We start from the raw sequence: 27,132 nt of genomic DNA on the forward strand, positions 1-27,132 counted from the left end.
CATCTCCACCTCCACAAAATGTTCCCTCATTCCTGTGGCAATCCATGCGTCCTACAGGTTTCTGGCCTCTGATCTTTCTGTTACTATGTTTTACTTCTAGTATCTGGGTAAAAACCTCGGAGTGAGATTGCTGGGTTATACAGTTAGTATGTGTTTAACTTTATAAAACACTGCAAACTGGTTTTGAAGTGACCCTACCGCCAGCAGTCTCTGAGTGTTACTGTAATCGCTTCTCGGCCTTTTGGCTAAGATCAAGTGTGGAGTGTTACTGTTTATATCCTCAGCAATACTTGCTATCATCAGTAATTTTCAAATTTTAGCTATTTTATTGGGATGCGGTGGTACCTCATTGTGGTTTTGATTTGAAGTTATCTAACTCTTCGTGGTGTTGAGCATCGTTTCACGTATTTGTTTGCCATGGCCATGTGCTTATTTGCTTTATTGCTGTTTGCTCAAGAATCTGTTCAGATATTTTGCTCATTTTTAATCGTCCTTTTCCTTCTTATTATTGGGTTGTAAGAGTCTTTATATATTCTAGATTAATTGTTTTTGTAACGTGCTTTTTACATTATCACATTTTTAACTATATTTTTTAAAAACCTGGTGCTACAGATTTTGCTCATCTATTTCATGGAAAAACGCCCTTCGAGTTTCCTAACTGGCAAAGCAAGGGCCGTTGTCAAACCAATTAGCTAAATCACACTTTCTGTCAGAAAAATCATGTTTGACTTCGTCTTCGATTCTAACAAATACATCAGTATGGGTTCCTGTGTCAATCCCCTCACATTTGAATTCCAACTTCAAGATAGATAGATAAAGTTCGGATATTTGCCATAAGTTTGTCATCTCTTGGATGAAAAGAAGTGTCTTCTCTCAATGTTTCTAAAAATTGAGAAAGATGAGAAGCCTTTCTTAGACACTAATATTCTGAATTGTTCCTTTAGTTTGTGTTCAAAATTCTTCTACCCTGGGCCGATGCACCACAGTAAGATGAGGGCTGGTGAGAATAAGGCTTTCCTTTTTCAAGGGGGAGCATCTTGCCAGGAAGGAGGAGGTGGAAAGGGAGAACATCTCAGGCACTGGGGCGTTTAAGCAGGGTAGTTTTGGGAAAGTGTACGTATGCAGGTTGAAGAAATGGGACCTGCTTCCCCTCCATGCCTGCGTACTCCTGGGAAATTTCCTGACCTGGGAGTATCCATTCCACAGGCCTGAAGACCCTTGTTCTAAGCTAATGTGGTTTTTGAGAAATAAAGGCTTAATAAGCAATGGAATGCCAAATGTTCCCAGAAAGATAAGTTGTTTCCTTCTGGAAGAGAGTGAGAGTTTCCTAGATGGAGAACAGAGTGATGTCTTTGAGTAGTCAAATGAGGTTCATAACCTGAATTTCTTCTTCTTTTTAATGAGAGATTTTAATGCACCAGGACTATAATGGAAGTATCTCTGTCTCTCTGTATCTCTGCATCTCTCTGTCTGTCTGTCTGTCTGTCTCTCTCTCTATATATATTTTTCATAGACGGTGGTGATGGTCTTATAAGTACACATAATACTTTTACCATTATTTAAAATCAGGTATCGTCACACTGTCTTTAAGAATATTTGATTAATGTTCCCTCAGTATGATTTTCTTGGGGACCACCTCAGTCTGTATCAGTGGGAGACCTAATTATTAGAGTATTTAATTAAGAGTTTCTTTCAGGCACCTTTCAAAAGGCAATTTAACATTTTAAAAAATTCACCTTATTTATATCTCTCTAACTGAAGAGTGAAGACATTTTGACAGTTGTCAAAAAGACCCAAATAGACCAACCATTACAAAAATTATTTTCATTTATTCAGGCCTTTAAAATAAAATATTCATTTAATAGGATACTCACAGAGGCAATAAAATACATAATTTAATCAGCTTTTCAAACTCATTTAAAAACAGAGAGTTTTCATTTGCAAAAGCTCAGCTATTTTTCTTCCCTCTAGCACATTAGGAAAAAAAAAATAACCACTCGCAAGATACCACATCGTATAAGAGAGCCAGATTCTGTTTGACTTACATATCTGGATCAATAGGGAGGAAAAAGCTGCTTGCTGCAGCTGCTGGCATCCAGGCCCTTGACTTTGGGTGTCTTGAAATTATGATATGAATTCACAGTGTGTCTTTAATGAACCTGCCTGTTTTCCATTTGGTGAGGAAGGTGTAGGAGGGACTTGACAGATAGATTGAAAAATCTTCCTTTTGCACTGTTGGAAGCAGTCTTTGACCCTCCCTAATAGGAAGATCGGTACCACCTCTCTACTGGCCTTTAAAAAAATCCTTAGTTCCTTTTAATATATTTGTCTAATGATGAAAAAATATAGAAGCCTTATTCAATTGTAAATGTGAACGTGGTATAAAAAGGCATAAACGTTACAACATTTAAAAGCAGCATCCCTCCCCCTCGGTATTGGAAGAACCAAGTGTAGAGCTGATATTCATGTTCCTGTAATGTTGAGGGGCACCAGCTGGACCTGAACTCGCATCAACCAAGTGCAAAAGGCCCTTGGAAACCAACACATTTGAAAGGGAATGGATGAGTTAGTGAAAATGTCTGAATAGAAAATGGAACTAGACCACTCTGAACTGAATCAAGGAGGTCCCACATCTTGCTGCGGAATGAGGGAAAGGAGATTAAATTAGCCCTGTAATGCAGACACCCAATGGTCGGCCAGCTGTTTCCCCTTTGCCATGAAACTCCACTGCCATTGGCCAAATCCTCTTTGCTTCCTCCTGTTAGACCGGCTTACAGAATCCCAGGGACTCACTTGGTGACGCTCTTCCCATTCCTGGGCCCTGGGCTTGTCCTCTTCTTCCTGAAACACTGTTTAATACTTACTCACTTCCCGCGTGGCTCCCTGACTTCATTCTTACCGCTACTTATTTCTGCACATCTAATTGACTCTTGTCTTGCATTGCAAGCAAGTTTCTGTTACCTGTGCTTTTCCATGTACCTCCCATAATCTCCCATTGAATGGAGTTCACCCACTAGAGCAGTCGAGTTTCTTCCAATACTTCTGTCTTTGTGTCTTCCACCACGTCCCTGCTCTATGTTGCCTACTGTGGGAGCTTCATATGAACCAAATAGCTGTCATAGTAGCCAGGGTCACACAGGCAAGCCTAGAGGAAGTCTCTCTCCAGGGCTTGAAGAGCTGCCAAATTCAAGCCATTTGAAAGAATTCTGTTTTTCCTAAAAAAATCAAGTGGGCATCACTGGACTCCCACAGCAGAGCAATGGTTATACAAAACCCTTGACGAGTTATGGGCTTGATTCTAATTTGGTTATTAAATTCTCAGTGTTTCTTTTGTTGGGTTTAGTCTGAGGTTTGAGGATATTTTGGGGGCATATTCAAAGACAGAATATATATATATGTACATATGTATAAATATTTGTCACATTAAGGATTTGGACCCCCAGTCACATGGTACCAAAAGCAATACATGAATTCAATTCAAACTTAAATTTTTTCTCCTTAACGTTTTTTCTGCCAAATGTCCCATCAAAACAAATAATTAAATATTGTTATAGCTGATGCATGTTCTTTAGAATTTTTCTTTTTGGTCCACTGGTGTGTGCTTTTCATCTGGCTGAAATCCTTCATTCGCCTTTTGGAATGATGCCTCAGGGTCTGGTTCACTGCCTTTGCCCTCTGGAAGTTCCTTGTTGTTTTTTCTGTAGCATTTCTTGTATGCTACATAGACTAGAAAACAATACACAGCAAGTTAAGCAAATTTCATAATAATAAGCTGCAAACTTACTTTGGACAGTGATTATAATCTATGTCTCAAAAAGCAGTTGGCATTTTCTGTGGGCTGGAGGCTACGTAGAGAGCGCGATCACCATTCTTAGTTCCATGATCGCTCACGGTAAGAGGGGTGACTGCACTTCAGAAGGACCTAGCACACAGTTAAGGGCTATTTGCTCACCTGATTTCTGCAGGCATCAGCCCTGTAGGTGGTACTCACCAATAACAACAACAGCAAACATTTATTCTGTCCCTGCTATCTCCCGGTTATGTGCTAGTCCTCAATAATATGCTACAAGCTAAGGGGCATTGTCAGGACCTCGGTCTACTGGTCTGTGTTGGAGGACTTGAGCTGGAATAACTGTCTCTCCCAGCCTTCACTCTCTCTTTCCTACGATGGGGGAGCCTTGGCTGATGGGTGATCAGCCCTCCTTTCTTCCATGAAACTGCCAGTCTCTGGTGGCAGCCATTTCTCGGCATATTTTTGAGGTCAGCTCACACCTGGACAGACTGGCCTGCGGTTGACGTGTGTATACGTGTGCTAAACGCACATGTAGGAAGCAGTGGAGAGGGATGGTATTACCAAGCCCATGTGGTCGTCGTTTTGAGCCATATTTTCTAATTAAGCTTTATCAAGTGCTATTTTGTTATCTAAATATCTGATTCTTTTTTCTTCTACTTCTCATCTGGTTCCAAAGTCTACAGGGGAAAAGAAAGTATTATTTATTGGCACCTTCAGTTTCCAATACCTCACACTTAAAATTGGTATAATAATACTGTCTATCTCACAGGGCAATTGTGAGATAAAATGGTAAAGGGCCTAGCACAACCCTGGGAGAGTAGTAAGTGCTCAGTAAACACTAACTCTTGTGATGATACACAGCTGAGAGAGACAATAGCCTGCTTCCAAGGTCTTAATATGTGAAGGTCAATATCCCCTTGGATGGTCTCTGCCCTTCTAATATATTAGTTTTGAAGCCACTGAGCTATTGACTCTATTGAATTGAGCTTGTGGTTAATTACAATATCCCAACACTTTTATTATAAACTGTTTTGAGCTGGGAGTCCCTCAATTTATCACCGATTTTATTTAGCCAAACTATTTATTTCCCTCCCTTCCTTCCTCCCTTCCTTCTTTCCTTTCCTTGTTCCCCCAAATATTTAGACTTCTAATCCTTACACCAAAATATGTTTCCCGGCATTGCATATCCTTGTTTTCATTCTTGCTGCTAAAACTGTGGGAAAATACAAGACCAACACTATTGCCCACTTTTCCATTACTCCTTCAGCTTATCTACTAAGCCCTTTTGAATTAGTTATTTAACTAGTAAATCTATGTAATTGTCCTATCACCCATCTACTTTCTCTGGTTTGGCTAGTAGACACCACTAGTATTATTTGGGAAAATCCCACAGTGTACCAAACTTGGCACATCTCCATCATACAGGTAAACAAGGTAATTAGACCATGGAGCCCTCCCTCCTGTGCCAGGGATAAGTCAGTGGAACGTTTCTAATGGGTCCAGAGGGTCCTGTACTGGAAAGGAAAACTCTGCTTCGAGAATGACATTCAAGATGATAGCCCGGAGAATGATGAACTCCTATGGGCCAGTTGAACATCTGTTGGAGCTAAGTGAAAAACCAAACCTCAACCTATACAAAACTGTACCTCTGGTCATTGTATCACTTAAGAGTCACATTATTTTTTCATTCACTTTCACTATACAATCCTCATTAAAATGCCACTAAGCTTAAAGAGGAAGTTTCTTTATTAAACCACCCCCCCCCCCAAAATCCCCAGAATTTGAAAATAAAGGTCAAATATGACCAGTCCTTAGAAAACAAAATATAAAGAAAAGTTTCAAGTAGGTGAAAGCCAGCAGGTGGCAAGGGCTAATGGATCAAAGCTATATGCTACATTAGAGTGAAATTAGAAATCAAGTTGGCTATTCTTAGTACTTGAAATAAAGAACATGTTTGCTTCAACTATTTCAATTGTATGGTTATTATAAAAAGAAAAATATATATATACACACATATATGCACATACATACGTGTCTTCCGATACAACTTAGCCTGATAAATATCCCTTGTATACTAATTTTCTGATAAATATCCTACATATATACTAAGAATATCAAGATGATGATCTGAGAAAAATGACCAGTTCAGGGTTCCTGGAAGCAGGTAGGAAGGCACACTATAAAATGGTCCTAACAGGTTAATATGCTCCTTAATTACTGAGAAAAAGAAAGTCAGTGGAGCGAATCAACCTCCATTACTTTTCACTTAAAAATACCCTTTACTAGAACGTTTTGTTAAGATTATAATTTTTTTCATCAGCAGTTGGGAAGTCGTGATAATATTATGGGTGGCTTTTCCTACCTGTTGACTTCACTGCCAGAAAAAGGGAATTAAAAAATGCCATACTAGCAACTCCAGGATTTCTCAAAGAAGCACATCACAATGAAATGTGGTCAGTGTTCCTTACGTGCTAAGAGTATTGCTGCCATGATGATCTGGAAGATGCTGTAGATGAGCGGGAAGGTGAATATGAGGTTGAGCTCCTCGGGAGTGAAGGAGAGCTGGACGATGGTGGAGCACAGCTGCGTGTTCTGCATCCCTGTTTCCAAAGCAACTGTTCGGCACCTGAAAGAAATGTTCCGAGAACCTATGTTTTCATTGGTTTGTTTGGGGTGTAGTTGTTTTGCTTTGTTATTGTATAACATTAAAAGCAGATATGAACATAGAAAACTTAACGCTTACCAAAGGGGATAGCGGGGGGCGGGGAGGGATAAATTAGGAGTTTGGGATTAATAGATACATACTACTGTATATAAAATAGGTAAACAGCAAGGGGACCTACTGTCTAGAACAGGGAGCTGTATTCAATATCTCGTAATAACCTATAAAGGAAAAGAATCGGAAAAATAATATACATATATGTATAACGATCACTTTGCTGTACACTTGAATCTAACACAACATTGTCAATTAAGCCTCAATTAAAAAAAATATTTACTCCGGAAAAAAAGCAGATATGAGAACAAGTACATATGTATGTGTGTATACATATATCTGTTTTTAATGTATGTATTTATTCACTATATAGTTTTATTTATATTAAACAAATACGTAACTTATTAACATATTATTAGATAATACATTATAATATAAATAAATATTTTATCACTTTTTCTCTACATATACATAGATAAAATCTTGCTCTAGTCACCCTATGATCGTTATGGTAATGAGAAAATGGACATAAACCTGTACAAAAGTTAAAAAGCTTTATGTAAACAAAAGCCGCTGTTATTATTTTCTCCTTTTCAAATTAAAAAAATTGGGGATTATAATATTTTCTTGTCCAGAGGAACAAGGAACACCAATTAGCTTATTTTGCCCTCTGAGCAGTGGAAGTATCTGTGTCATCTATTTCTATATGTGCATATATACACAGAGATTATTTATATTATATTTAATATATGGATAACATCTATTAATAAGCAATATATCCTTACTAAATATAATATTGATTAAATTTATATATTTATTTGTAAAATAAAATTACATGTTGAATAAATATATACACATTGAAAGCAGATATATATATGTATATGTGTGTGTATATATATAATATATATATATATATATATAAAAATTAAAAAATATATCTGAAAGGAGCAGGCTCATTTATATTAATGTTCCATAAATGGCAGAGGGGGTTCATGTCACCCCTTTCAATTACGTCCTTGGTAACAGTGCAGGGCACAGAGCAGAGGCTGAGAAAACACTCAAGGTAGAGTATGTGTTATAGTTGTTTTACTGTTAAATTGGTTTTGTTCTTCTGGTTAAATCTTGATCAAAAATCTGCAAGGTGGGCATTACTGGCCCCATTCTACAGATGAGAAAATCAAAGGAAGAGTAAGTGCCTGGTGTGGGGTTCCACCGTGGGTGAGTGGTGGGTCAGCCTGACTCACATCACACCCTTTCCACTGTCCACTACCTCCCACCTTGTCCTTGACCTCATACACGTACCAGCTCCGACACCTGCTTTTCTCTCTGACTATTGATTCCGATGCTCTAGTCGGAGAGGAAAGCCCATACACGCTAAAACAAGTTCTAATATCCAGCACTTTGTGGATGATGAGTGCATCCTGTTTCTGGCCTGAGGAACCCTTGTGGATCACAAGGCCAACCTGGGTAATTTGGTTGAAGTCACTTTGTTTGGAGAATAAGGACGTGTGACAATGGAAGAGCCCAACTTGCACCGTAGGGGGAATGGTCCAGGAGGATTTGAACAAAAAAAGAGGCAGTCAGTGTTTTCTTTTTGGGGGACTTGCATAATAATTTAGGGATGAATGAGTCTATATAGAGTGATGTATTCAGAAATAGGGTAATGTTATTACAGGTGAGAAACTTTGAATCTGCATCAGTACGTACAGCTGTTGTAGGTTGAATTGTATTTTCCCAAATGCATATGCTGAAGTCCTAACCCTCAGTACCTCAGATTGTGACCTCATTTGGAAATAGGGTCACTAAAGATACAATTAGTTAAGACAAGGTGATTCAGATGCACCCTAATTCAATATGACTGGTGTCCTTATAAAAAGGGGAAATTTGGACACAGAGACATGCACAGAAGGAAGGCAATGTGGAGAGAAATAGCTAGAAGATGGTCATCTACCAGCCAAGGAGAGAGGCCTGGAACAGATCCCCCTTATCCCTCAGAAAGGGCCAATCCTGCTGACATTGATTTTGGACATCTAGCCTCCGGAACTGGGAGACACATTTCTGTTGTTTAAGCCACTGTTTGTGGTGCTTTGTTACAGCAGCACCAGCAAACAAATACAGCAGCTATTACAGAAGAAAATCCCTAGTCTGATTTACCAAAACACCATACCTGTGCCAGGACTGACCAGCTATTCTGGCCAGAAAAAACCCTAGGGAGTAACCGGCCAAGGGAAATATGGTTCCTATCACCCAGAGTTTGGGCTCGATGATCCAGGCACTCTGGTACAGAACTCCTCCGACCACAGCTATGAGCACAATCAGCAGGGCGCCTGTGATGGACCCGACCTGGAAGAAAGACACGAGCAGATGCAACAATCGTGAGTCAAGGCAAATCCAAGTGTTCTTGTCAGAGAAGAAGCCTAAGCATCTCTTTCTCTCTGGGAAAGTGAGAATAAGTGATCTTTCTGTGTAACCCTTGCCTGACGGCTGTGGTAGACCCACCAGAAACGCTGGTGCTTGTCCCACGGTTTAATTTTTAAGAAGATTAACAGGACCAATTGAGTGTCCGTACTCAGTTAGCGTGAAGAAGACGTTCTAGTTGCAAATTATCCTGGTCAGAGAGGAAGAAAACCCACTCCAATAAGAACTAGAAGAGCCGGCTTCCAGATTCAACTCCTCCCGCCTGCCTTCCTCAGGTCAATCACGAAACCTCTCTGAGTCTTAGATTTTTCATCTGTAATTGAGGATGAAATCTTACCTGAGTCACCTTTTATGATTGTTATGATAATGAGAAAATGGAGATAAAATTCTATAAAAGTTAAAAAGGTGGGCTTCCCTGGTGGTGCAGTGGTTGAGAATCTGCCTGCCAACGTAGGGGACACGGGTTAGAGCCCTGGCCTGGGAAGATCCCACATGCCGCGGAGCAGCTGGGCCCGTGAGCCACAATTACTGAGCCTGTGCGTCTGGAGCCTGTGCTCCGCAACAAGAGAGGCCGCGATAGCGAGAGGCCCGCGCACCACGATGAAGAGTGGCCCCTGCTCACTGCAGCTAGAGAAAGCCCTCGCACAGAAACGAAGACCCAACACAGCCATAAATAAATAAATAAATTTAGAAAGTCATGGGCAAACAAAACACTGTTATTGCTTTCTCCTTTTCACATTAAAAAAAAATTGGGGATGTTAACATTTTTTTTTCTGGTCCAGAGAAACAAAGAACACCAAGTGGCTTATTTTGCCCCCCTGAGAAGTGGAATCTATCCATGTCTATCTTTGTCTATATCATCTATATTGTCTATCTCCATCAGGTGGCTAGAATATAGTTGGTAAAAGGGAATGAATTGTTACTAATTATGTATATCATCATTTATATACATAGTTATTTATTATTATTTTTATGTATATATAAATGTGTATATAAAATCTACCAATTGCCAGGCACAGAACTGGCCATATAGATACGGGGATAAGAAAGATACGATTTCTTTTCTAAGACAGCTGTCTTGATATATTTTATAATACAAACCCACATAACAGAGATAAAAGCAAAGTGCTGTTGGTGTACAGAGTAGAATAAAACCAAGAGGTGAAGTTTGAATTGGGAATCTCAAAGGGTGGAATAGAAACTTGCCCTGTGGTTGGGACAGGGAAGGGCGTTCTAGAAGAGTGGGCTGCATGTCTAATAACTTTAAGACCCTCTAGAAGGGGCTTTATAATACAGTGAGAAAAACCAGTTCAGTAGATGGAGAGATCCATCACTGCAGTGCACACTCTGGGGCACTTGACCATGCTGCCTGTGGCATGGGACACTTACCTTAAGTATGATCTTGGCTTTTTGGGGCCATCTGTGATTAACAAACATTCCAATGGAAACAGGAACAATAAGAGTCACCAAAGATATACCTAAAGGTGACAGAGGGCAATTTGATCAACAGAATACGGCACAGGAAAGAGGAAAACAAGAGTAAGCAGCCCCCAAAAAGGTTTAGGATGTAGATCAGGCTCCCTTCTTGAATACACTAAATAAGTGAAAGAACAACCCACCCCCCAAACTCTACTTCTTTACCTACTCCAGTAAATAATTCAATATTACTGGTGGAAAATTGATAATATTGATGATATAAATCCTTTCCCTAAATCCTGGATTAATTTTTTTTAGAGTTCTTTATACTGCCAATCAATATCTTTTGGTTTCAATTTGTCAGAATCTTGGCTTATGTAGCCTTGGGATCTTTATATCCTAGGAAAAATACCTTTTCAAAGTATGTGTATGTGTGTGTGTGTGTGTGTATGTGTGTATATTCTTGGGGTGTACAAAGATGATATTTAACATCTGTCTGTTACTTCACGGTAGTAGACGTAAAAGAAAAAATTTCAAAATTCTCCAGGCATTCTGTGGTTAATGACTTCTGGTTAAGACTGACTTGGGTGATTCAAATCTGCAGCAGAGAAGTGAAAGAATAGGTTGAAAAAGCATGCTTTAAATTTTCCATGAGATAATATATTTGTCGACCTCTCAAGTAATTAAAATTCTTTGCAGGAATGTGCCCACCCAGCCAGATAAAAGAGTCATACTTCAGTTTCTCTGTGTTAAATTTACCGCTGTTCTTGTGACATGTGGTTTGTTTCTCCATGTTATTTAACACTCATTTGTCCGATGGCTGCTTTTATATAATATGGCGCCAAACAACTTCTAACTTCTCACAGGCTGTTTCTTTTTCAAACATCCTTTTAAAGTAGTAGGAGAAAGTGGAATTGAATAATGAGATTCTGAGAGCGGTTGTTGTTTGGTATTGGAGTAGATTGAACTAGGACTGGGAAATGGATTCTAGATTCCAGGGCTGTAAATATCAACTTAAAATGAATATAATAGTGATGAAAACATAATGTCTTTATAGCCTTCTGTCCCTCCTGGTGATATGAGGGTCTGCAATTACTTTTTCCCAGAAATTACTCAGTGGGATTAAGTAATAGCTAAGGGTACCAAGAGCAGGAAAAGAAAAAAAAAAAAATTAGGGATGAAAGAGTAAAGGAGAAAATGATGGAATAAAGGAAATGAAAAAGGTCACTGATGGAGGTACTGGTCAGAGCCCCCAGAAAAATCCCCTTTGGGTATCCTTACATCCTGCTACTTTGGGAGGAGACTTCCTCCTCTGGGTGTCCAGACTATTCCCTAAATGGATGTTTGTAGGCCTTAAAGGAAAGCCGTCTTGATACAAATTGGTTGTACTGCAGTCACTTAAATCTGGGTGTCAGTACTGTGATTGGAATGTGAGTGTGGTTAGGTTTTGGTAATGTATTTGCCATGTGTTGGATCTGTGCAAAGGCCGCCCAGCCCATGTTCGGCCCCTCTTTGCTGAGTCTTAATCTCTTGGGGGCAGCCCAAGGCTACCAGATAAACAGACAAGCAGGACCAGTGGCCAAAGATAATGGCAGAATTGCATTTCCCCTCTTGACCAGACGAGACCGGATAAAGATTTTCCGGGACTCGAAGTTGGCTGGAAAAGACACTCTTCGCCCTTCATCCCACTCAGAGTGTGTGACTCCCACCTGGAATTCTTTACTCCCCAGAGGCCTAGAGATTTGTGTTTCTTATTCCCCACGTGCCTGAGCTCTCTGTGGCAAACGCCTGTCCATTGAGACAAGAGAGCATCGCTTACAGTTGCACTGTTCGAACCATAGCTTGGTCTTTAATCAAGTTTACACGGCAGGTACAAGAGGGAAGAAAGGGACAAAGAAAAAAGAAGAAAAGCGAGTGGGAAACAGAGTCACGGGGTAGAACTTGGAGTCAGACAGACTCGGACCCGAACCTTATTCGCAAACCGTGAGAACCATGTGAATCATTTAAGCCTCCCAGCCTCAGTTTCATCGTTTGTGAAGTGGGTAGAATTATGTCTAATGCATGGTGCTGTTGTGAGAATCAGATGGGGAAGTGGATACACAGGTTGTGGTCCTAGACATGCAAGGGATGGAAGAGGTGGCACGGGAGCTTTCTGCAGTGTTTGCAGTGGTACCAGCTGCGCAAGCTGCCTCCCTCCTCCATCCAGATGTCACCATCTGAAGGGGCTCAGGGGGTGTTTATTGAATCATCAGAATGTGGTGAGCACTGTACGGAAACTGGGCCCAATAGGCCGGCCAATGGAGCAGAGTGGAGAGCAGGCCGAGGGTTATTTCCAGCTCCCTGGTCATCTTGGACAAATTAAACACATACCCCGAGCCTTACTTAATTGCCTCATTGAGAAAGTATCGAAAACATCTTGTGAATTAATCAGGTTGTGTGTTTTCTACATTAAAGGGTAGCAAGAAGGTTAGGCTGGAAAAAGAACAAGGACAAAATGGTGAATAAGCAGAGTTAATACTTTTGTTTTTTCAAACTCTCATTTTTAAACTTTTTATCTTTTCCTCTTCATTTCTCTCCCCTTCTGTTTTCTTTTTTCTTTTCTTTTTGCCCTTTATGCCTTGTAGGATGACTTTTTCCTCCTTTCAGGTACTAATGACTCACTTTCTCTTCCTTTCAAAATGTATTCACATTGAAGAAGGTGCTATCAGTCATTCACACTGTAGTTAGAATTTCCCAATATTGCCATGGGGCATTTTCCAGGAGGGAATGACTATCAAGAGGAGAATATTTTAAGGCTTAAATTTTTTTTCTTAAACAACAAATAATATAGAATTAAAACTCCTCATTCAACAGACACATTCTGTGAGAGGCCTACAGTACACACCACTCAAGCAAACTGCACTCTTTACCTTGAAGGAAGGTGTCCTCCCAGGGAGCAGACTGAGAGTTGAGCAGTGTAAGGCACAGGCAGGTGGCTGTACAGGGTCACCCTAAAGCCTGCTTGTAGGAGATGACATCTGATAGGAAGGAGTTCCCTGGGGTCAGTAGAAGGACCACGTGAGGAGAAACCCCATACTGAACAAGGTGTGCCAAAAAGGACCACTTTTTTGTATGTGTGGGGAGGATGTCTAATGGCCATGGTAGGAATAGAGTAGAGTCTGTCTGAAAATATTGCAATACAGATTGTCCCCCGTGAGTGTTCCCAAGTTTGTTCTAACTCAGTTGTGTAGACCCGAATCATGTTTTTATCACAGAAACGATTTTTCTTAGAAATGGAAGGCATCCAGTCCAGCTTCCCATGTCAACAGGAATCCTGTTTACAAACATCTTTCTGAGGCACCGTTCAGTCTTTGCTCACATGTTCCCTTCCATAGGACCCCTGCACCTCTTTGAGGCAGCCCATCAGGGAGACACTGGTCTGCAAGGTCAGCTGAAAAAAGACTATTTAGCATGTCAAGTAGCTGGCAGTTGGTACTGAGGTACTAGTTCACTTACATCTCATCTTTGATGACCATGGTTCTAGCGGATGCCTGGTTTGGGTAGACCAGGAACTATCTTGTCCTGCCCTTGACCCCATGTTCCACCAATGACTTAATCTCCCACCAATATTTGTTCTCCCAGAAACAGGAAATAAAGCCCTTTGGGGCTGGGGGTGACCATCTGGGAGCTGAGTGGAGACAGAGTTATAACTTGCACATTTGACTCCCAGGGCCTGGTACACAAGCTGAGCCAGTAGATCAACTTCTGAATCACGACGTGGTTCCCAGTGGAGGGTTATAAATAGTGTGTTTCTCATGGAACTCACTATTTATGTGTGGAGGGTTCTCATGGCCATTGCTTACCGGGTGCCCTATTTTGAAATCATAGATAGAATGCTTTTTGTATTCGTTCCATACGAGTGTTCCGGAGCACCCTGGACCCGTTGCCCCCTGGGATAAGGGCAGGACAGAGCCTCCTGTGCATCGGCAGCTCCAGCCTCCTCAGGCCCACACGGCTGTGCACGGGGGTCCGTTCCGTCAGCCCCTCCCTGGTGATTTCAATGGAGGACAAAACCAGTTCTCCCACAGCGTCAAGCTTTGGAATTCAGCTTCGGCCAATCCTCATTCAAACGCAGGCGAGACTTGTCCTGAAATCCTCACTGGGCACCAACTACTGCTGGTGCAAGAAGTAAGGTCTAGCTGGGTCTGAGCCTGGCCTGAGGATCTACCCAGGGACAAGCAGAGGCGAGGAGGGCCGGGTTAAGCCGTCTGGTGGAGGAATGACTTACCTATTTTATCGTAGGGAATTAAGATTATCCCAGAGTCGACCCACATTTTGGTGTAGATTAAGAGGCACAGCGGCATCATCCCCAGGGCGAGCAGCGTGGAGCACGTGGTCATGCTGATGCTGAAAGGAAACGGGCAGCGTGATACAGCCACCTGCGTTCTCTACGGGAGAGGTGGTTTCATTTTTCAGGGCGCGATTAGAAATTCCTGCCGAAGACCCTCCGCCAGCAGCACCATCCGGTCCGCCGGACAGAAATACACACGTACCCTGGTCTGTGCAGGGCCACGCCTGGGGCAAGATGGTGAGATCTGTATTTCGTGTCTTTCTACTTGGTCTTGTGCCACCCCTCCCTCCCCATGGGTTCTCAAGGATCAGAGAAGATATTTCGTGACTGTTTCAACTCATTGTTAAACAAGGTACAAGGTGCTTGGACATGCCACCCTCTGAACCTCCAATCAGAGAACAGCAAACACATTTATACCCGCCAAGATATCACGGGCTTTGCTGTGTCTGCTCGGGATGAGAGGGGCCTCCGTGGCCCCTGGAGGAGAACGCACATCCAAGGGAGGAAGCCTCAATGTCTTTCCTTAAAGCAGACAAATTATTCCCCTAATGCCCGAAGCCTGAGAGAAGGAGAGGAAGCTGACTTCAAAAACCAAGGAAAACGTGCAAGCAGGCAGGGTGGGCCTGGGTTCTAGCTCTGCTAAGAAATGTAGCAAATGGTGTTCAGCAGCACCAGGGTCTGGTAGTGTTCCTTCTGAAGCATCAGTGTTTGAGTGAGTGGACGTGGTTGAATAAGTGGACTTTGGCTTTGGAGGTGGAGGGTATGGAATGATGCTATTTTCAGCACTACTGCAACGGATGGAGGAGAGGTTTTGGGGAGCAGGTCTTTTGGTCCCTGAAAAGTGCCCTGTGTACGGGGGCATATTCTCTTCCTGGGAAACAGAGCCCTTAAACGGCTGGGCCAGACACGGGCTGGCTTGGAAGCAGGAGTGGCCACGTTTATGACTATGGGTAATTTACTTGACTTCCCTTTGCCAGTTTCCTTATCTGTGAAATGAAGAAATGTGAAATTAAGATCATAATCATCACCACCTCATAGGCTGTGAGGACTAAGGGACCCAATGAGCCCAGTACTTAGAATAATGCAAGGCGCTCATTAAAAGCCAGTTAACTCTAACCCTAACCCTAACCCTATCCAGCCATTGCGTGTGTGTGTGTGTGTGTGTGTGTGTGTGTGTGTGTGTTGTGTTTCAGCATAATACAGAATCAGGAAACTAGAGAGATTTTTCTGAAAGGCCCTTTCTTTAATAGCCGTAGCACTGAGACTATCAGAGTAGTAATTTCTTAAAGGAATTATATGTGGACTTCAAGGAAATATTAAGTTATTTACAACACCTGCTTCCCCTCCGGAAAAACAACCAAAAACCACAAACCACCCTACACATTGCTAAGGAAAACAGCTGGAGGTGAGGAAGTTCGTTTCATTGCATCTAACTAAGCAGTTTTGGCAAAATCAAGGATGGGGCAGTGTTTATCAGGGGGCTTACCTTGCGTAATAATCATTTTCTTAAAAACCAGAATGAAGTCGCTTAAGACATGTTTAAAGGATTTAGAAAAAAATACTTGTCTTAGTACAGCTAAAATTATGTAACAATAACCAGTGCTGGGGGTGTATGTAAAGCATTTCCAAGAAGTTCGATCTGTTATGGTGACAGGTTAACTTAATTTAGATATGCAATAGGATGCTAAAGGCAGAGTTCCACACCAGAATAATAAGTTAATTTGTTACAAATAGTGCTTTGTCCTACTTATGTGTAAGATCCTGGAGTTTGATTTTCCCCTCTCTCTCTTCCTTTGCCATTCTCTTTTTCATCTTTTATTTAAAGAAATAAATTAGGATGGATCTAAAGTTATCCCCAAAATAAAATTACTTTTATTCCAATGCATCCAATATGCTTTCCAGAGTGGAGATGATGGGATGGGGGTGGAGAAGGGGCAGTGTTCATTACCTGGATCACAATGGAGAGAAGGCTGACCATCTTTGGTTTTAAACCATGAGAACAACTTTTAGAAGGAAGTCTGTTTCTCTCCTTGTTTGTCTTTCAAATTTCCTTCTGAAAGCTTCAATTCTGACTCATTGCTAAGACAGTGTATGAAGTTGTGTCCTGGTTTGAGTTTGGCAAGAATGGTTTCTGAAAGGCCACGAGAAGGGACAAAACAGGAGTTGGAGAAGGGAACGGTTTACATTTAGTGGCCGCCTTGACCATGAGGTGCTGCAGAGGGGCAAGAGAGCAGATGGCCAGAACCCCTCAAAACGAGATGAAGACCAACTCAGATAAACGATTTTAAGGAACAATGTAGGAGAATAAATTAGCAAGGAAAGAATCATTTTACATAAAACATTTGAAGTTCTACAAAGAGCAAAGATGTCAACAATGGAAATACTATACCCTGCATTTATATTGGAATAAGAGAAAACATCAGAAAAAAAAATCTCTTGGTTTAAATTCTTGCCTTAGTCCTGTTCATTGCCAGGGGGAATTTTTTTCCTTCTTTTTTCTTTTTGGAATTAAAAGAAAGCAATACATGAGAATTCAGTGAATGCTGAGGAATTTGGTGAAGTCAGTGATAAGGAATGCAAAGATTATAATCATATTAGAAATGAAACACCAAGTTTGAAAGATCAAAAGAAGTGTATACAGGTGGGGCTAGAAGGTGGAGACATGATGATTGATAGAAATAGTGTTGAACAGAGGTTAAGAGTCTGGATAGGGATAAGTGAATAGGTCTGGATTCCGATTCTGACTCTCACATGTACTGACTATGACCTCTGTCAAGGATAGGAGGCTTAATTTTATCATCTATTAAATGCAGAAAATAATAGTACTAACCTCAGAGGATTAGTTTGAGGATTAAAATACACCTGGAGTACTTATACTGTGAGTGGTTCCTAACAGTTTACAGCTAACTAAATGTTAGATAGTAAATACAAAGAAATGCTGCAGAGCAAAACAAAGCTTGGGTCCTCTGAGGGAAAATAAAGGGGAATTCAAATAGTGTTGGATTAATTCTTAGATTAGAGAGGAGCTGGACATTTGCGTCATGGAAATGGGAAGAACTGCTTTGAATCTGTGATAAGCCAGAGGGTCAGGGATTTCGAACAACTGAAATAACAGTGAGCACAAAGTTGGAAGATGAAAAATATAACAACATTTGGCAAAAGAACAAAGGTTGTCGTAGGAAAATTTAGAAACTCTTAAATCTAGAAAATAATCAAAGGGAGGGAAGACGGTGCATAGCAGTAAAGGAATTAGGGGAAACTGAAGAAAGGATGCATAGGCAGGAATTCCCCAAAGAAGAAGTCAGAGAAAGGAAAATGGATTCCACATATAAGCGATATCATATGATATTAGTCTCTCAGTGTCTGACTTACCTCACTCAGTACGACAATCTTTAGAAAGGATTCAAATGAACTTATTTACAAAAAAGAGTAGAGTCATGGATGTAGAAAACAAACTTAGGGTTACCAGGGGTTAAGGGGTTGGGGAGGGATAAATTGGGAGATTGGGACTGACATACCCACACGAGTATATATAAAATAGATAACTAATAGGGACCTACTGTATAGTACAGGGAACTCCACTCAATACTCTGTAATGGCCTGTATGGAAAAAGAATCCAAAAAAAAAAAAAAAGAAGTGGATATATGTATATGTATAACTGATTCACTTTGCTGTACACCTTAAACTAACAACACAACATTGTAAATCAGCTATACTCCAACAAAAATTTAAAAAAATTAAAAAGGAAAATAGGAAGGAAAATCCTTGTGTAGTGTGACTGAGGCCATTGCTAAAGAAAGGAAAGATTAAAAAATGGGGAGTCTTTGGGTGTACAGCAGACACAAGGGGGTGGAAGTCTCTGTGTTTGTTCCCTAAACTGTGGGCCACCAGCAAATTCACCTGAGAACACCACCTTCATTTCTCCCTGAGACATTTTGTTCATAATGCACCCACGGCAGAGCTAGAACAGGTGAAAATACTTGTTCACTGATCAGATTCCTACAACAACTTTCTAGGCTGGAGTGGTCTGGGAAGGAGCTGAAATATTACTTGCTGTATTACAATGAGCAAGGATTCCATTAGCAAGGTCTGCTTTTTTTGCTATTTGTGTGTGTGTGTGTGTGTGTTTGTGTTTAAGTCACCAGAGACTGCAGAATGCAATGGTTTCCCAGGTTTTGGAAGAGATGACAGCGTGAAGGGGAGATGATTTGGTTCTCCCAGGAACCACATCCAGGAAGTTAAAGCCAGATGGAGTTGTTTTGCCCGCGTTATATGGTATCTGATCAACTAGTGCAGATACCTGTTGGAATAAACAGTCATATCTTGGCTGCCATTGCGAGAGTTCAAGTGGAAATGGAGAAGGTAAAGTTCCAAGAGGACAGAATCGGAAATATAAAGGGTAGATAGAATTGTATCTACATAAATGATCATGAGACTTTAGTTATCCACTGCTCATTCCAGAAGAATAAAAAGTGTTGGAAAACTGTTTCCCAGTAGCTGAGGTGTTACTTTCTTAATTTGCTCTGAAGGAATATTTCAACAGTTTTTCCTCTAACATATGCAAGGCATAATGTCATCATCTTCCTAGTGGCATAGTTTAACCTCCTTTCAGTGATCATGCGTTATCATTATTACTTGTTCCACTGAAATACGGTGATGTCTTCTGGGTGATATGCTTACAGAGCTGTTTGTCCCTAAAATAGTGATGCAGAGCTGCTGTGCTTTCTGACTTATCTTCTTTGCTTTGGAGGCATTTTGATCTTTTCATTTGCAGTCAGGCTTTTGGGGCCACTGGCTGCTGTGGGACATAGGCCTGCTCCTTCTAACAACTTGCTCCACCCCACTTCTTGTTTTTCACCCTCTGTGCTGGGAAGAAGTTTTAGAGCTTTACAATTGGGAGAGTGAGTGGGTCCTGTGTGAGGAACATCTATGAGATGAAGTATGATTTACTTTGGGTGTGCAGAGTCTTTCATTGGGTCTTGTTTGAGTTCTGGATAGGTGAAGTTGCTAGAGATGCTAGAGATCCAGTGATGACTGCACTGGATGGGTGCTGGTGTTGTTCACAAGACAAGGGAGATCTGTGGAGTGCACACTTTCTAGAATGAAAATTAACAATTCTCAATGCCACGTGTCCCATTAGAGGACTTGCTGAAGGACTCATCTATACTGATTCAGCTGGGGGTTTTCCACCGAGGTTTCAAATTCTAATTCTGGTTCTTATTTCTTAATATTTTTATTTCTTACAGGAATTGTTATACGAGGGAGATAAGATTACATAATCATCTCCTGTTTCCAGAGAAATAAGATTTCCTTAAAACCACAGGAAAGTGTAACTTAGAGTTTTTAGGTTAGGGTTTTACAGTTTCAGCCCCCAGAAGGGAATCTGCCCCAGTAGCTGCCCAACTCAGCATCACACACACTCTTCTGTCTTACAGAATGATGACACGCGTGGCATCTCGTGGAGGTACAAGACTCTTCTGTTTTGTTAAAAAGTTACAAATATTATGTAAAAGCTGTTTGGTGGCAAAGTCCTGTATTCAATTCAGTTCACTCCCCTCAACTTGTCTGTAGAATTCTCACCTCTGTGCCTTCATCCAGGTCACACTAAGTTGAAATCTAACAAGGCCTTATCGCTATACGGTGGTTCACAGATTAACTAAACCTGAAGAGCACCTGCCATCCTTTGCTCCTCACAGGACTTTCCTTAGAAAAAAAATCTATTGCAAGGAAGAGATGGTATTTCCTTACGTGAAAGAGATGTCACATGAAGGTATATCGTTTGTATGGCTTTTCTAAAGCTTCTGGAGAAACAGGCACCAGCCGGGCTCAGTTGGCAGGCTTCCAGTTGCCCACTAGGCACTGGATCAACCTGGAATCCAGTCTGACATTTTGCTCTGGTTACATTTCTACACATGAGCTTCTTGCTTCTGAGTGTTATAACGTGATGCACAGAGCCCATTGCCTACTGTACAGTATTTAATAAGCACTCGTTACACTGACTCCTGGCTGGTTTGCAGAAATGCATACCTTTCACAGGAAATGAGGAATGGTGAGGGAAGGAAAAAGACATTTGTCTATTCAACTTGCAGCATTAAAATTCTTGGTGTCCTCACATTACTGCTTCGTCTTATTCCTATTCGTTTTTTTTTCTTTTTCTGGTGCTAGTTCAGACTGGCACAGGATGAATTGGGCAAACATTGCAATTTAGATTACTCTGTGGGAAGCAGAGAAACCATTTTCTGTTTATTTTATAGGAAGGTAAGCATAATTTTTAAAAAGCTGTTGTAGTGGTTTTCTTTTTTCTTTTCTTTTTTGTTTAATGCCAGTAGAAGTGAAGCAAATGTACAAAATCTTTCTTACACCTTATACCAAGAAAAAGCTTGTCCAAAAAACTGGCTGTACTTGGTCATTGTCTCATCCTAGGTTCTAACTTTTAATGAACAATTTAGTTTCATGATTGCATTCAAAGCTCCTCATCACCACAAAGAAAGTGGTTTTTTTTTTTTCTGATACCAACAAGGAAAACTTTCTCAGCTGCAGCTTGTGGCTTGGAAAGGATTTCTTTTTTGAAAAACTTTGACTCTTTCCCCAAAGAGAAACAGCAATTATACAGCTCCTTGTTAACTGAGTTAGATTTTAAAACACAAACACAAAATAGAACCCCTAAATTCGCAGAGCTAAGCAGCTGCGTAGGAAGGCGAATCAAGGCATTTCGTCTCCTGTTTCAATTCTTAGTTGGACCCTAGATCAATGGCAGATCAGACGGACATTCACAACGCCATAGGCTTCTGAGAAGATTAATTCAATGTGATTGCGGTACTGGGAGGTTTAGATATCTTACCTCAGGTCCATGTCGCCATCAGCCCAATAGGCCAAGATGTTGGAGGTGGTTCCTCCCGGACAGCAGCCCATGATGAGCACCACTACGGCTTGGATGGGGAGGATGTCAAAAGTCACTGAGAGGACGAATCCTGTGAGGGGCATGATTCCAAACTGACAGAGGAAGCCAACACATATGCCCCACGGCTGCTTTATGTGCCCTAGGAATTTCTTGATTTCCACATTGCATCCCATGGAGAACATCACCAGCGACAATAGGATGGTTAAGACCGTGCTCAGGACCACACTTAGAGTGGTGTTGAAATCGCTCTCTGGCACCACACAGGACGCGCCATCGCAAACTGTTGCATTGGCCAAACAGACCGTTGAATTATTCATTGCTGGCTTTTCTGCTCAAAGGCACACAGAGGTCCACAGAAGCGCTCGTCCTGTACTGTCTACTCCAACTGCGTCAAACTTTTAAACCCTTTTTAAACATATGTCACCTGGTGTCTCCTTCAAAAGCCACCTCAGAGAGGCAATAAAAAACAATAAATGCTAGTATGTCAGTTTCGAGAGGTAACCTTACAACACAGCACAAATTATGAATCATGAAAGTCCTGCCAAATTATTGGTCCAGACAGAGAATTCTAATTAATCATTTATTGACATGATAATGAACTCTGCCATATAAAAAGAGCTGTGTTAATGTTTAATGCTGGGAAGCTTTGTTCAATAATCTCAGTTAAATGACGCTTAAACTCAACTCAGACTATTACAGAACATTGTAAGGGTTAAGCCGCAGGAAAGCATCTCCTTGCAATGGGGGTGACTGGGTCCTGAGAAGTCCAGTGCCTTGTGACAAATCAAATTGCTGATTAGTATCAGACTCTGAGCTGGAACCCAGACCATCAATTTCCTCCCTTACTAGTTTTCCTGCTGTATTATTCTGTCTGTGTGTATTGGTCTATAGTATGCATAAAGAATATTTACGCTTGAGAAACTTGTAGGGTCTTGATGCAAACCTGTGGGAGAGTAACATGCAGGAGGGTAGGATGTTTCCTGTTCTGTCTGGTGGAAAGGCGGCCAGGAAAGCCCCTGTCAGTTACTTACACACACAATTATGTATGTGTTGCCATGGTAACAAAGTGCTTCATAGCAAGAGACAGTACAATTATTTGGAGGGATGAACCTCAGAGGATTAGGTCAAAGTGATGGGAGCTCTTTGTGCTTGACGTCAGGAATGGAAATTAGAAATTTTTTTGGGGGGGGGGAAATCTGAGGTTCCAAGGGAGGTTGATTTCTGTGCGTGTCAAATGGTCAAACTTATTATGAGCAGAAAGCTGTCCTCAGCATATAGGGAAGATAAAAAAGAAGTAGAGGAGAGATTCTTCCTGTTCTTAGGAGTTTATAATACAATTTTTGGGTCAGGATGCAGCATAAGAATAACATTGAATATTTGGATCATGATTCACAATTTATAGGACAAATTCTAATTTATTATTCAATTTAATCACCTTAAATAGCGTTAGCATCCCCATTTCACAGATGAGGACTTGAGAGTCTAGGAAACGAAGTGCTTTATTCAAGGTTACCCAGCAGATAACTGGAAATACTGAAACTCAGTTTGGCTTGGAGGCGACTGAGAGAAATACCTTAGAAAAGAGCTTCTCCAAACTCAGCGTGCTCACAACTCCCGGGTGGGTCTTGTGAAAATGCAGATTCTGAATCTGGAAGTCTGGGGTGGGCCTCAGGCGTCCGCATTTCTGACAAGCTCACGGTTCACGGTGACGGTGCTGACCCGGGGACCACACTGGTCTCAGGATACTGACATCAGGGTGACCCTAACTGCACCCAAGCTGGTCAAAATTGAATTCACTGGTCACTTACTTACTGAAGAACTTACTGAAAACAGTGTTTACAGAGCAACCTGATGTGCGAAATTAAACTTTTTTCATAACTTGAATGAACGTGAGCTATGGGCAGCAGGGGGGGCCACCAAGCAAAGGAGCCAACTGAGCCCAAAGCCTCAGCCCCTGGGGTCCCTGACGATGGCCGCTTCATCTTGGATTGAGCTGCTGGGAGAACCTTGAGCCCCGTCCTCAAAGGGTGACGGTGACTCACACTCACTGCTGGCGCAGGCCCCTGTCCCAGGAGCGCTCTTCATCAGCTGCCTTCCCCGCATGGGTGGGCTGCCATCAGCTCTGCCTGTCTGCTTGCCAGGTCCTGGGGATCCTCTGGCTCTCCCATCACCCTTCCCACTCCCACAGCTAAATGATTAGCTAGCTCATTCCCGTCAGGGCTCCCTTCCCACTCCTAGGCGTGGAATGACTTGGCCCTGCCCTGCTGGCTGGCTCCAAGCATCTCCTGATCTCTGACCCACTTCTCGGCTCACGTGCCAGCCAGCCAAGGGCGCATGAGCTGAATGCGCCCCCTGCCGCTGCACCTTGGCACCTGCTGTGCTGGCTCTTCTCCAGCCAAGCTGGGGGGCGGTGAGGGGCAGCCTGGTGCAGAGCTGCAGAATCGTGCACTTGACACATACATACCCAGGGTACGTCAGCTTTCCAAGCAGCTGCCCTTCTCTGACCTCCAGCATCACCCGAGAGTCTGAAAGCTAGCCCAGGACCTGCCCGCAAACAGCCTCTTTTACTTCACTGGGTCTGGTCTGGAAAGGGAAATTGGGGTCCTGTCGGGTGGCGTGAAGGCTTAGGATTTTTCCCGGGAGGGGCTTCATGTTCTGGCCGTGCCTGGAGTTGCCAGGTGAAAGCCTACTGAGCCTCTGGTCCGCAGGAGAGAAAGTGAAGGGAGAGAGAGAGAAAGCAGGACCAGAACAAAGCTCTCCTCAGATTTCAGAAGACTTGCTAAGGAGACTTGAGGCTCCCAGGGGCAGAATGCTTTGCATATAGACAACTTGCAAATGAGCAGTTTGTTTGACTAGACAGAGCGCTACAGTTCTGGTTAAAAAAAAGGTGCCAATGCATTTCTAATTTTCACATTGTTTTTACATAAATTTGCACATTAAGGCTCAAGAGGCCTTCTATTCAAGTATCGGAGAGATTCGCAATTAATTAATACCCTGAACTTCAGCTGCATTCTAATTCAGGCATCAGACCAGGATGAATAGGAAAGATCTAAATATGGAAAAAAATCATGTGCTTTAATTACGACACAGAATCGGGGAACAGATGCACACCTGAGTGGGCCGTCAGGAGGCTGGGGCTTGATTTCCATTGTCATCTTTTTCAATCTTTTCTGCTCAGTTTCTTCATGCCCTGGGCTCAGCTATAGGCAGTCTTCAAGAAACCAGCAGCAGATTTCTGTTCCTAGCTCCCTGGGTGGAGAAACCAAGGGTTGTGAGTCAACTCGACAGCTCAGGCGTCCCTCTGGTTCTGGTGTATCGCTCTGGAGAAGTGAGGATTTAATAGCTTTTCAAGGTGTTTGCTCTGAAGTTCGTATGATAAAAGATGAGCTTTCTATTTTCTATTGTTTCATCAGGGGTGGCTCTATTCAGACCAACAGTCTTTTGGGACTTGAGAGATTCTGGAGAACTGTTCTCTCTGACTGAAATGACCTTCCTCTGTCCTTTCTCCCATTCTTTTGTGGAACCTGCAAGTCCACAATTAGAGTTATTATTTGGAGTCTCCAAGGACCCTCTTTGAGGCAAAAATACCCTGGGGAGAATAGCCCATGAATGACTAGCCGTCTGCGCATCTGAGTTGCATTAAAGGAAAAAAAACAGCAAAGTATTGGTGAGAGGAAAGTAGTATGAAGGGTTTAGAATTTACTGAATGTGAAAAGCCCTGGACTTGGAATCAGAAGATCTGAGTTCTAGGTCTTCTTCTGTGGGAAACACTGGGCCAACTCTTAAGGCTTTTATGAATGAATGTGAAGCCTTATTAAAAGTCTGGAGGAGGTGCAACCATTTTCAAAAACGATTAAAGCTAAATTATACACACGGGCTCTGACCCAGTCATTCCAGTTCCAGGTAAAGACCTAAACAGATGCATAAATTGAGTTCCTTGAAAGACACAAACTAGAATGTTCATGGTAGCCCTATTCATAATAGCTCCAAACTGGAAACTATCAAAAGTCCATCAGGAGTAGAATGGGTACATAAATTGTGATCTATTCACACAATGTAAATTTATACATCAATTAGGATGGATGATCTACCATGACAAGGTTAATGTTGAGTGAAAGAGACCAGACTCACAAGAACCCATACAAAAACAGGCAGCGCTAATCTATGGTGTTTGTTAGAGGTCGGGATGGTATTACCCTTGGATGTGGGAGAAAAGAGACTGAAGAGATCAGAAGTATGCCGTACTTCAGTAGGAAGTTAAAAATAACAATGCTTCTGTCCTGGTAGGAACAGCCTGGGAGGAGATATATGTCCTGTCCTAGGGAAGTCAAGTGACAGAAGATAACACTAGACTTGAGATGATTTCGTGCGAGAATAAAGCAGGGGGTAGAAGTGGGGGGTTTGGGGAGGATCAAAATTAGGAAGGAGGTAGGGAGATGGATATTTTGCTTTTACCATTTAACAAGGATTGGTTCTATTAACCATCCTATGGTTACTAACTATCTAACTATGGCTTAGTAATTTTGTGGTGATCAATTAAACATTTTCTAAATGTCTAAAAACATTAATCTCTGTGAATCTTTAATAAAGTACTTTTGGGTTAATCAATTCTAGATAAACCTCCAAGCAAATCCTCTTTATAGAAGGCAATGCTTCTCTCCTTTTTGCTTCCTCAGTGACCCATAATACCTAAAAAAAAAATTTATTTTATTGAAGTTTAGTTGATTTACAATGTTGTGTTAGTTTTCCGTGTATAGCACAGTGATTCAGTTATACACACACATACGTGTGTGTGTGTGTATATATATATACACACACACACACATATACATATATATTTTTTCAGATTCTTTTTTGTTATAGGTTATTGCAAAATATTGAGTAGAGTTCCCTGTGCTATACAGTGAGTCCTTGTTTCTTATCTATTTTATATATAGTAGTGTGTGTATGTGTTAACCCCAAACTCCTAATTTATCACTCCCCCACCCCCTTTCCTCTTTGGTAACCATAAGTTTGTTTTCTGGGTCATGTCCTCTCTTATCAGGAGGATGACCATCGCTATTTCTTGGGTATGCTTTTTAGTTTTTAATGGTTCAAACCTGCAAACATTTTTATACAAATACAGCTAATCACACACTGCAACCCACACAATGATTTCAAAATGGTACTAAACTTGAAAGTTGACACTATGTTTAAAAAAAATGGAGAACTTGTGCTCCTACCTGAGCCAGATTCTCTGAGAATCGTCAACCATGTGATCACATCATCAAGAACTGGTGGAAATGTAGATGCGTAATTTCAAGGAATGGTTTCATAATCTCAGCCCTTCAATCATTTACTCTCTGTAAATTTTTATACCATCAATAGATTAAGTAAAATTTGGCTTCTTAGAGAGGGTCACCAGGGTCTTAAATTATTCAGTTATCATCTGTCAAGTTAGGAACAGAAAGATCATGACATTGTAACATAGAATAATAGTCTATCTCCTTGTAAGGAAGGTATTATCATGCCCAATTTACAGATGAAGTAATTGAGGCTCAGAGGAAGTAAGCTTTCC

At 41.5% G+C, this 27,132-nt stretch overlaps 1 protein-coding gene across 1 annotated transcript; it reads right to left on the reverse strand.

Moving 5' to 3' along the window:
* Positions 1-1,885: 1,885 nt before the first annotated feature.
* SLC10A2 (solute carrier family 10 member 2) lies at positions 1,886-23,167 on the reverse strand. The gene is made up of 7 exons (XM_068526613.1): positions 23,149-23,167; positions 21,516-22,009; positions 14,611-14,729; positions 10,317-10,405; positions 8,677-8,852; positions 6,262-6,419; positions 1,886-3,726 (listed from the first exon to the last, which is right to left on the reverse strand). The coding sequence occupies exons 2-7, from the start codon at positions 21,890-21,892 to the stop codon at positions 3,569-3,571; spliced, it is 1,077 nt and encodes a 358-aa protein (XP_068382714.1). The 5' UTR covers positions 21,893-22,009; positions 23,149-23,167; the 3' UTR covers positions 1,886-3,568.
* Positions 23,168-27,132: the final 3,965 nt, after the last annotated feature.

The sequence above is a fragment of the Eschrichtius robustus genome, chromosome 18 (assembly GCF_028021215.1).
Source record: "Eschrichtius robustus isolate mEscRob2 chromosome 18, mEscRob2.pri, whole genome shotgun sequence".
NCBI lineage: Eukaryota > Metazoa > Chordata > Mammalia > Artiodactyla > Eschrichtiidae > Eschrichtius > Eschrichtius robustus.

Coding starts and splice junctions, on each gene's coding strand:
- SLC10A2 (XM_068526613.1), bottom strand. CDS start 21,892: ATGAATAATTCAACGGTCTGTTTGGCCAATGCAACAGTTTGCGATGGC. Junction 14,730..21,515: donor GATGGCGACATGGACCTGAG/GTAAGATATCTA, acceptor GTTTCCTTTCAG/CATCAGCATGACCACGTGCT. Junction 6,420..8,676: donor GCTGGTCAGTCCTGGCACAG/GTATGGTGTTTT, acceptor CATTTCTTTCAG/GTGCCGAACAGTTGCTTTGG.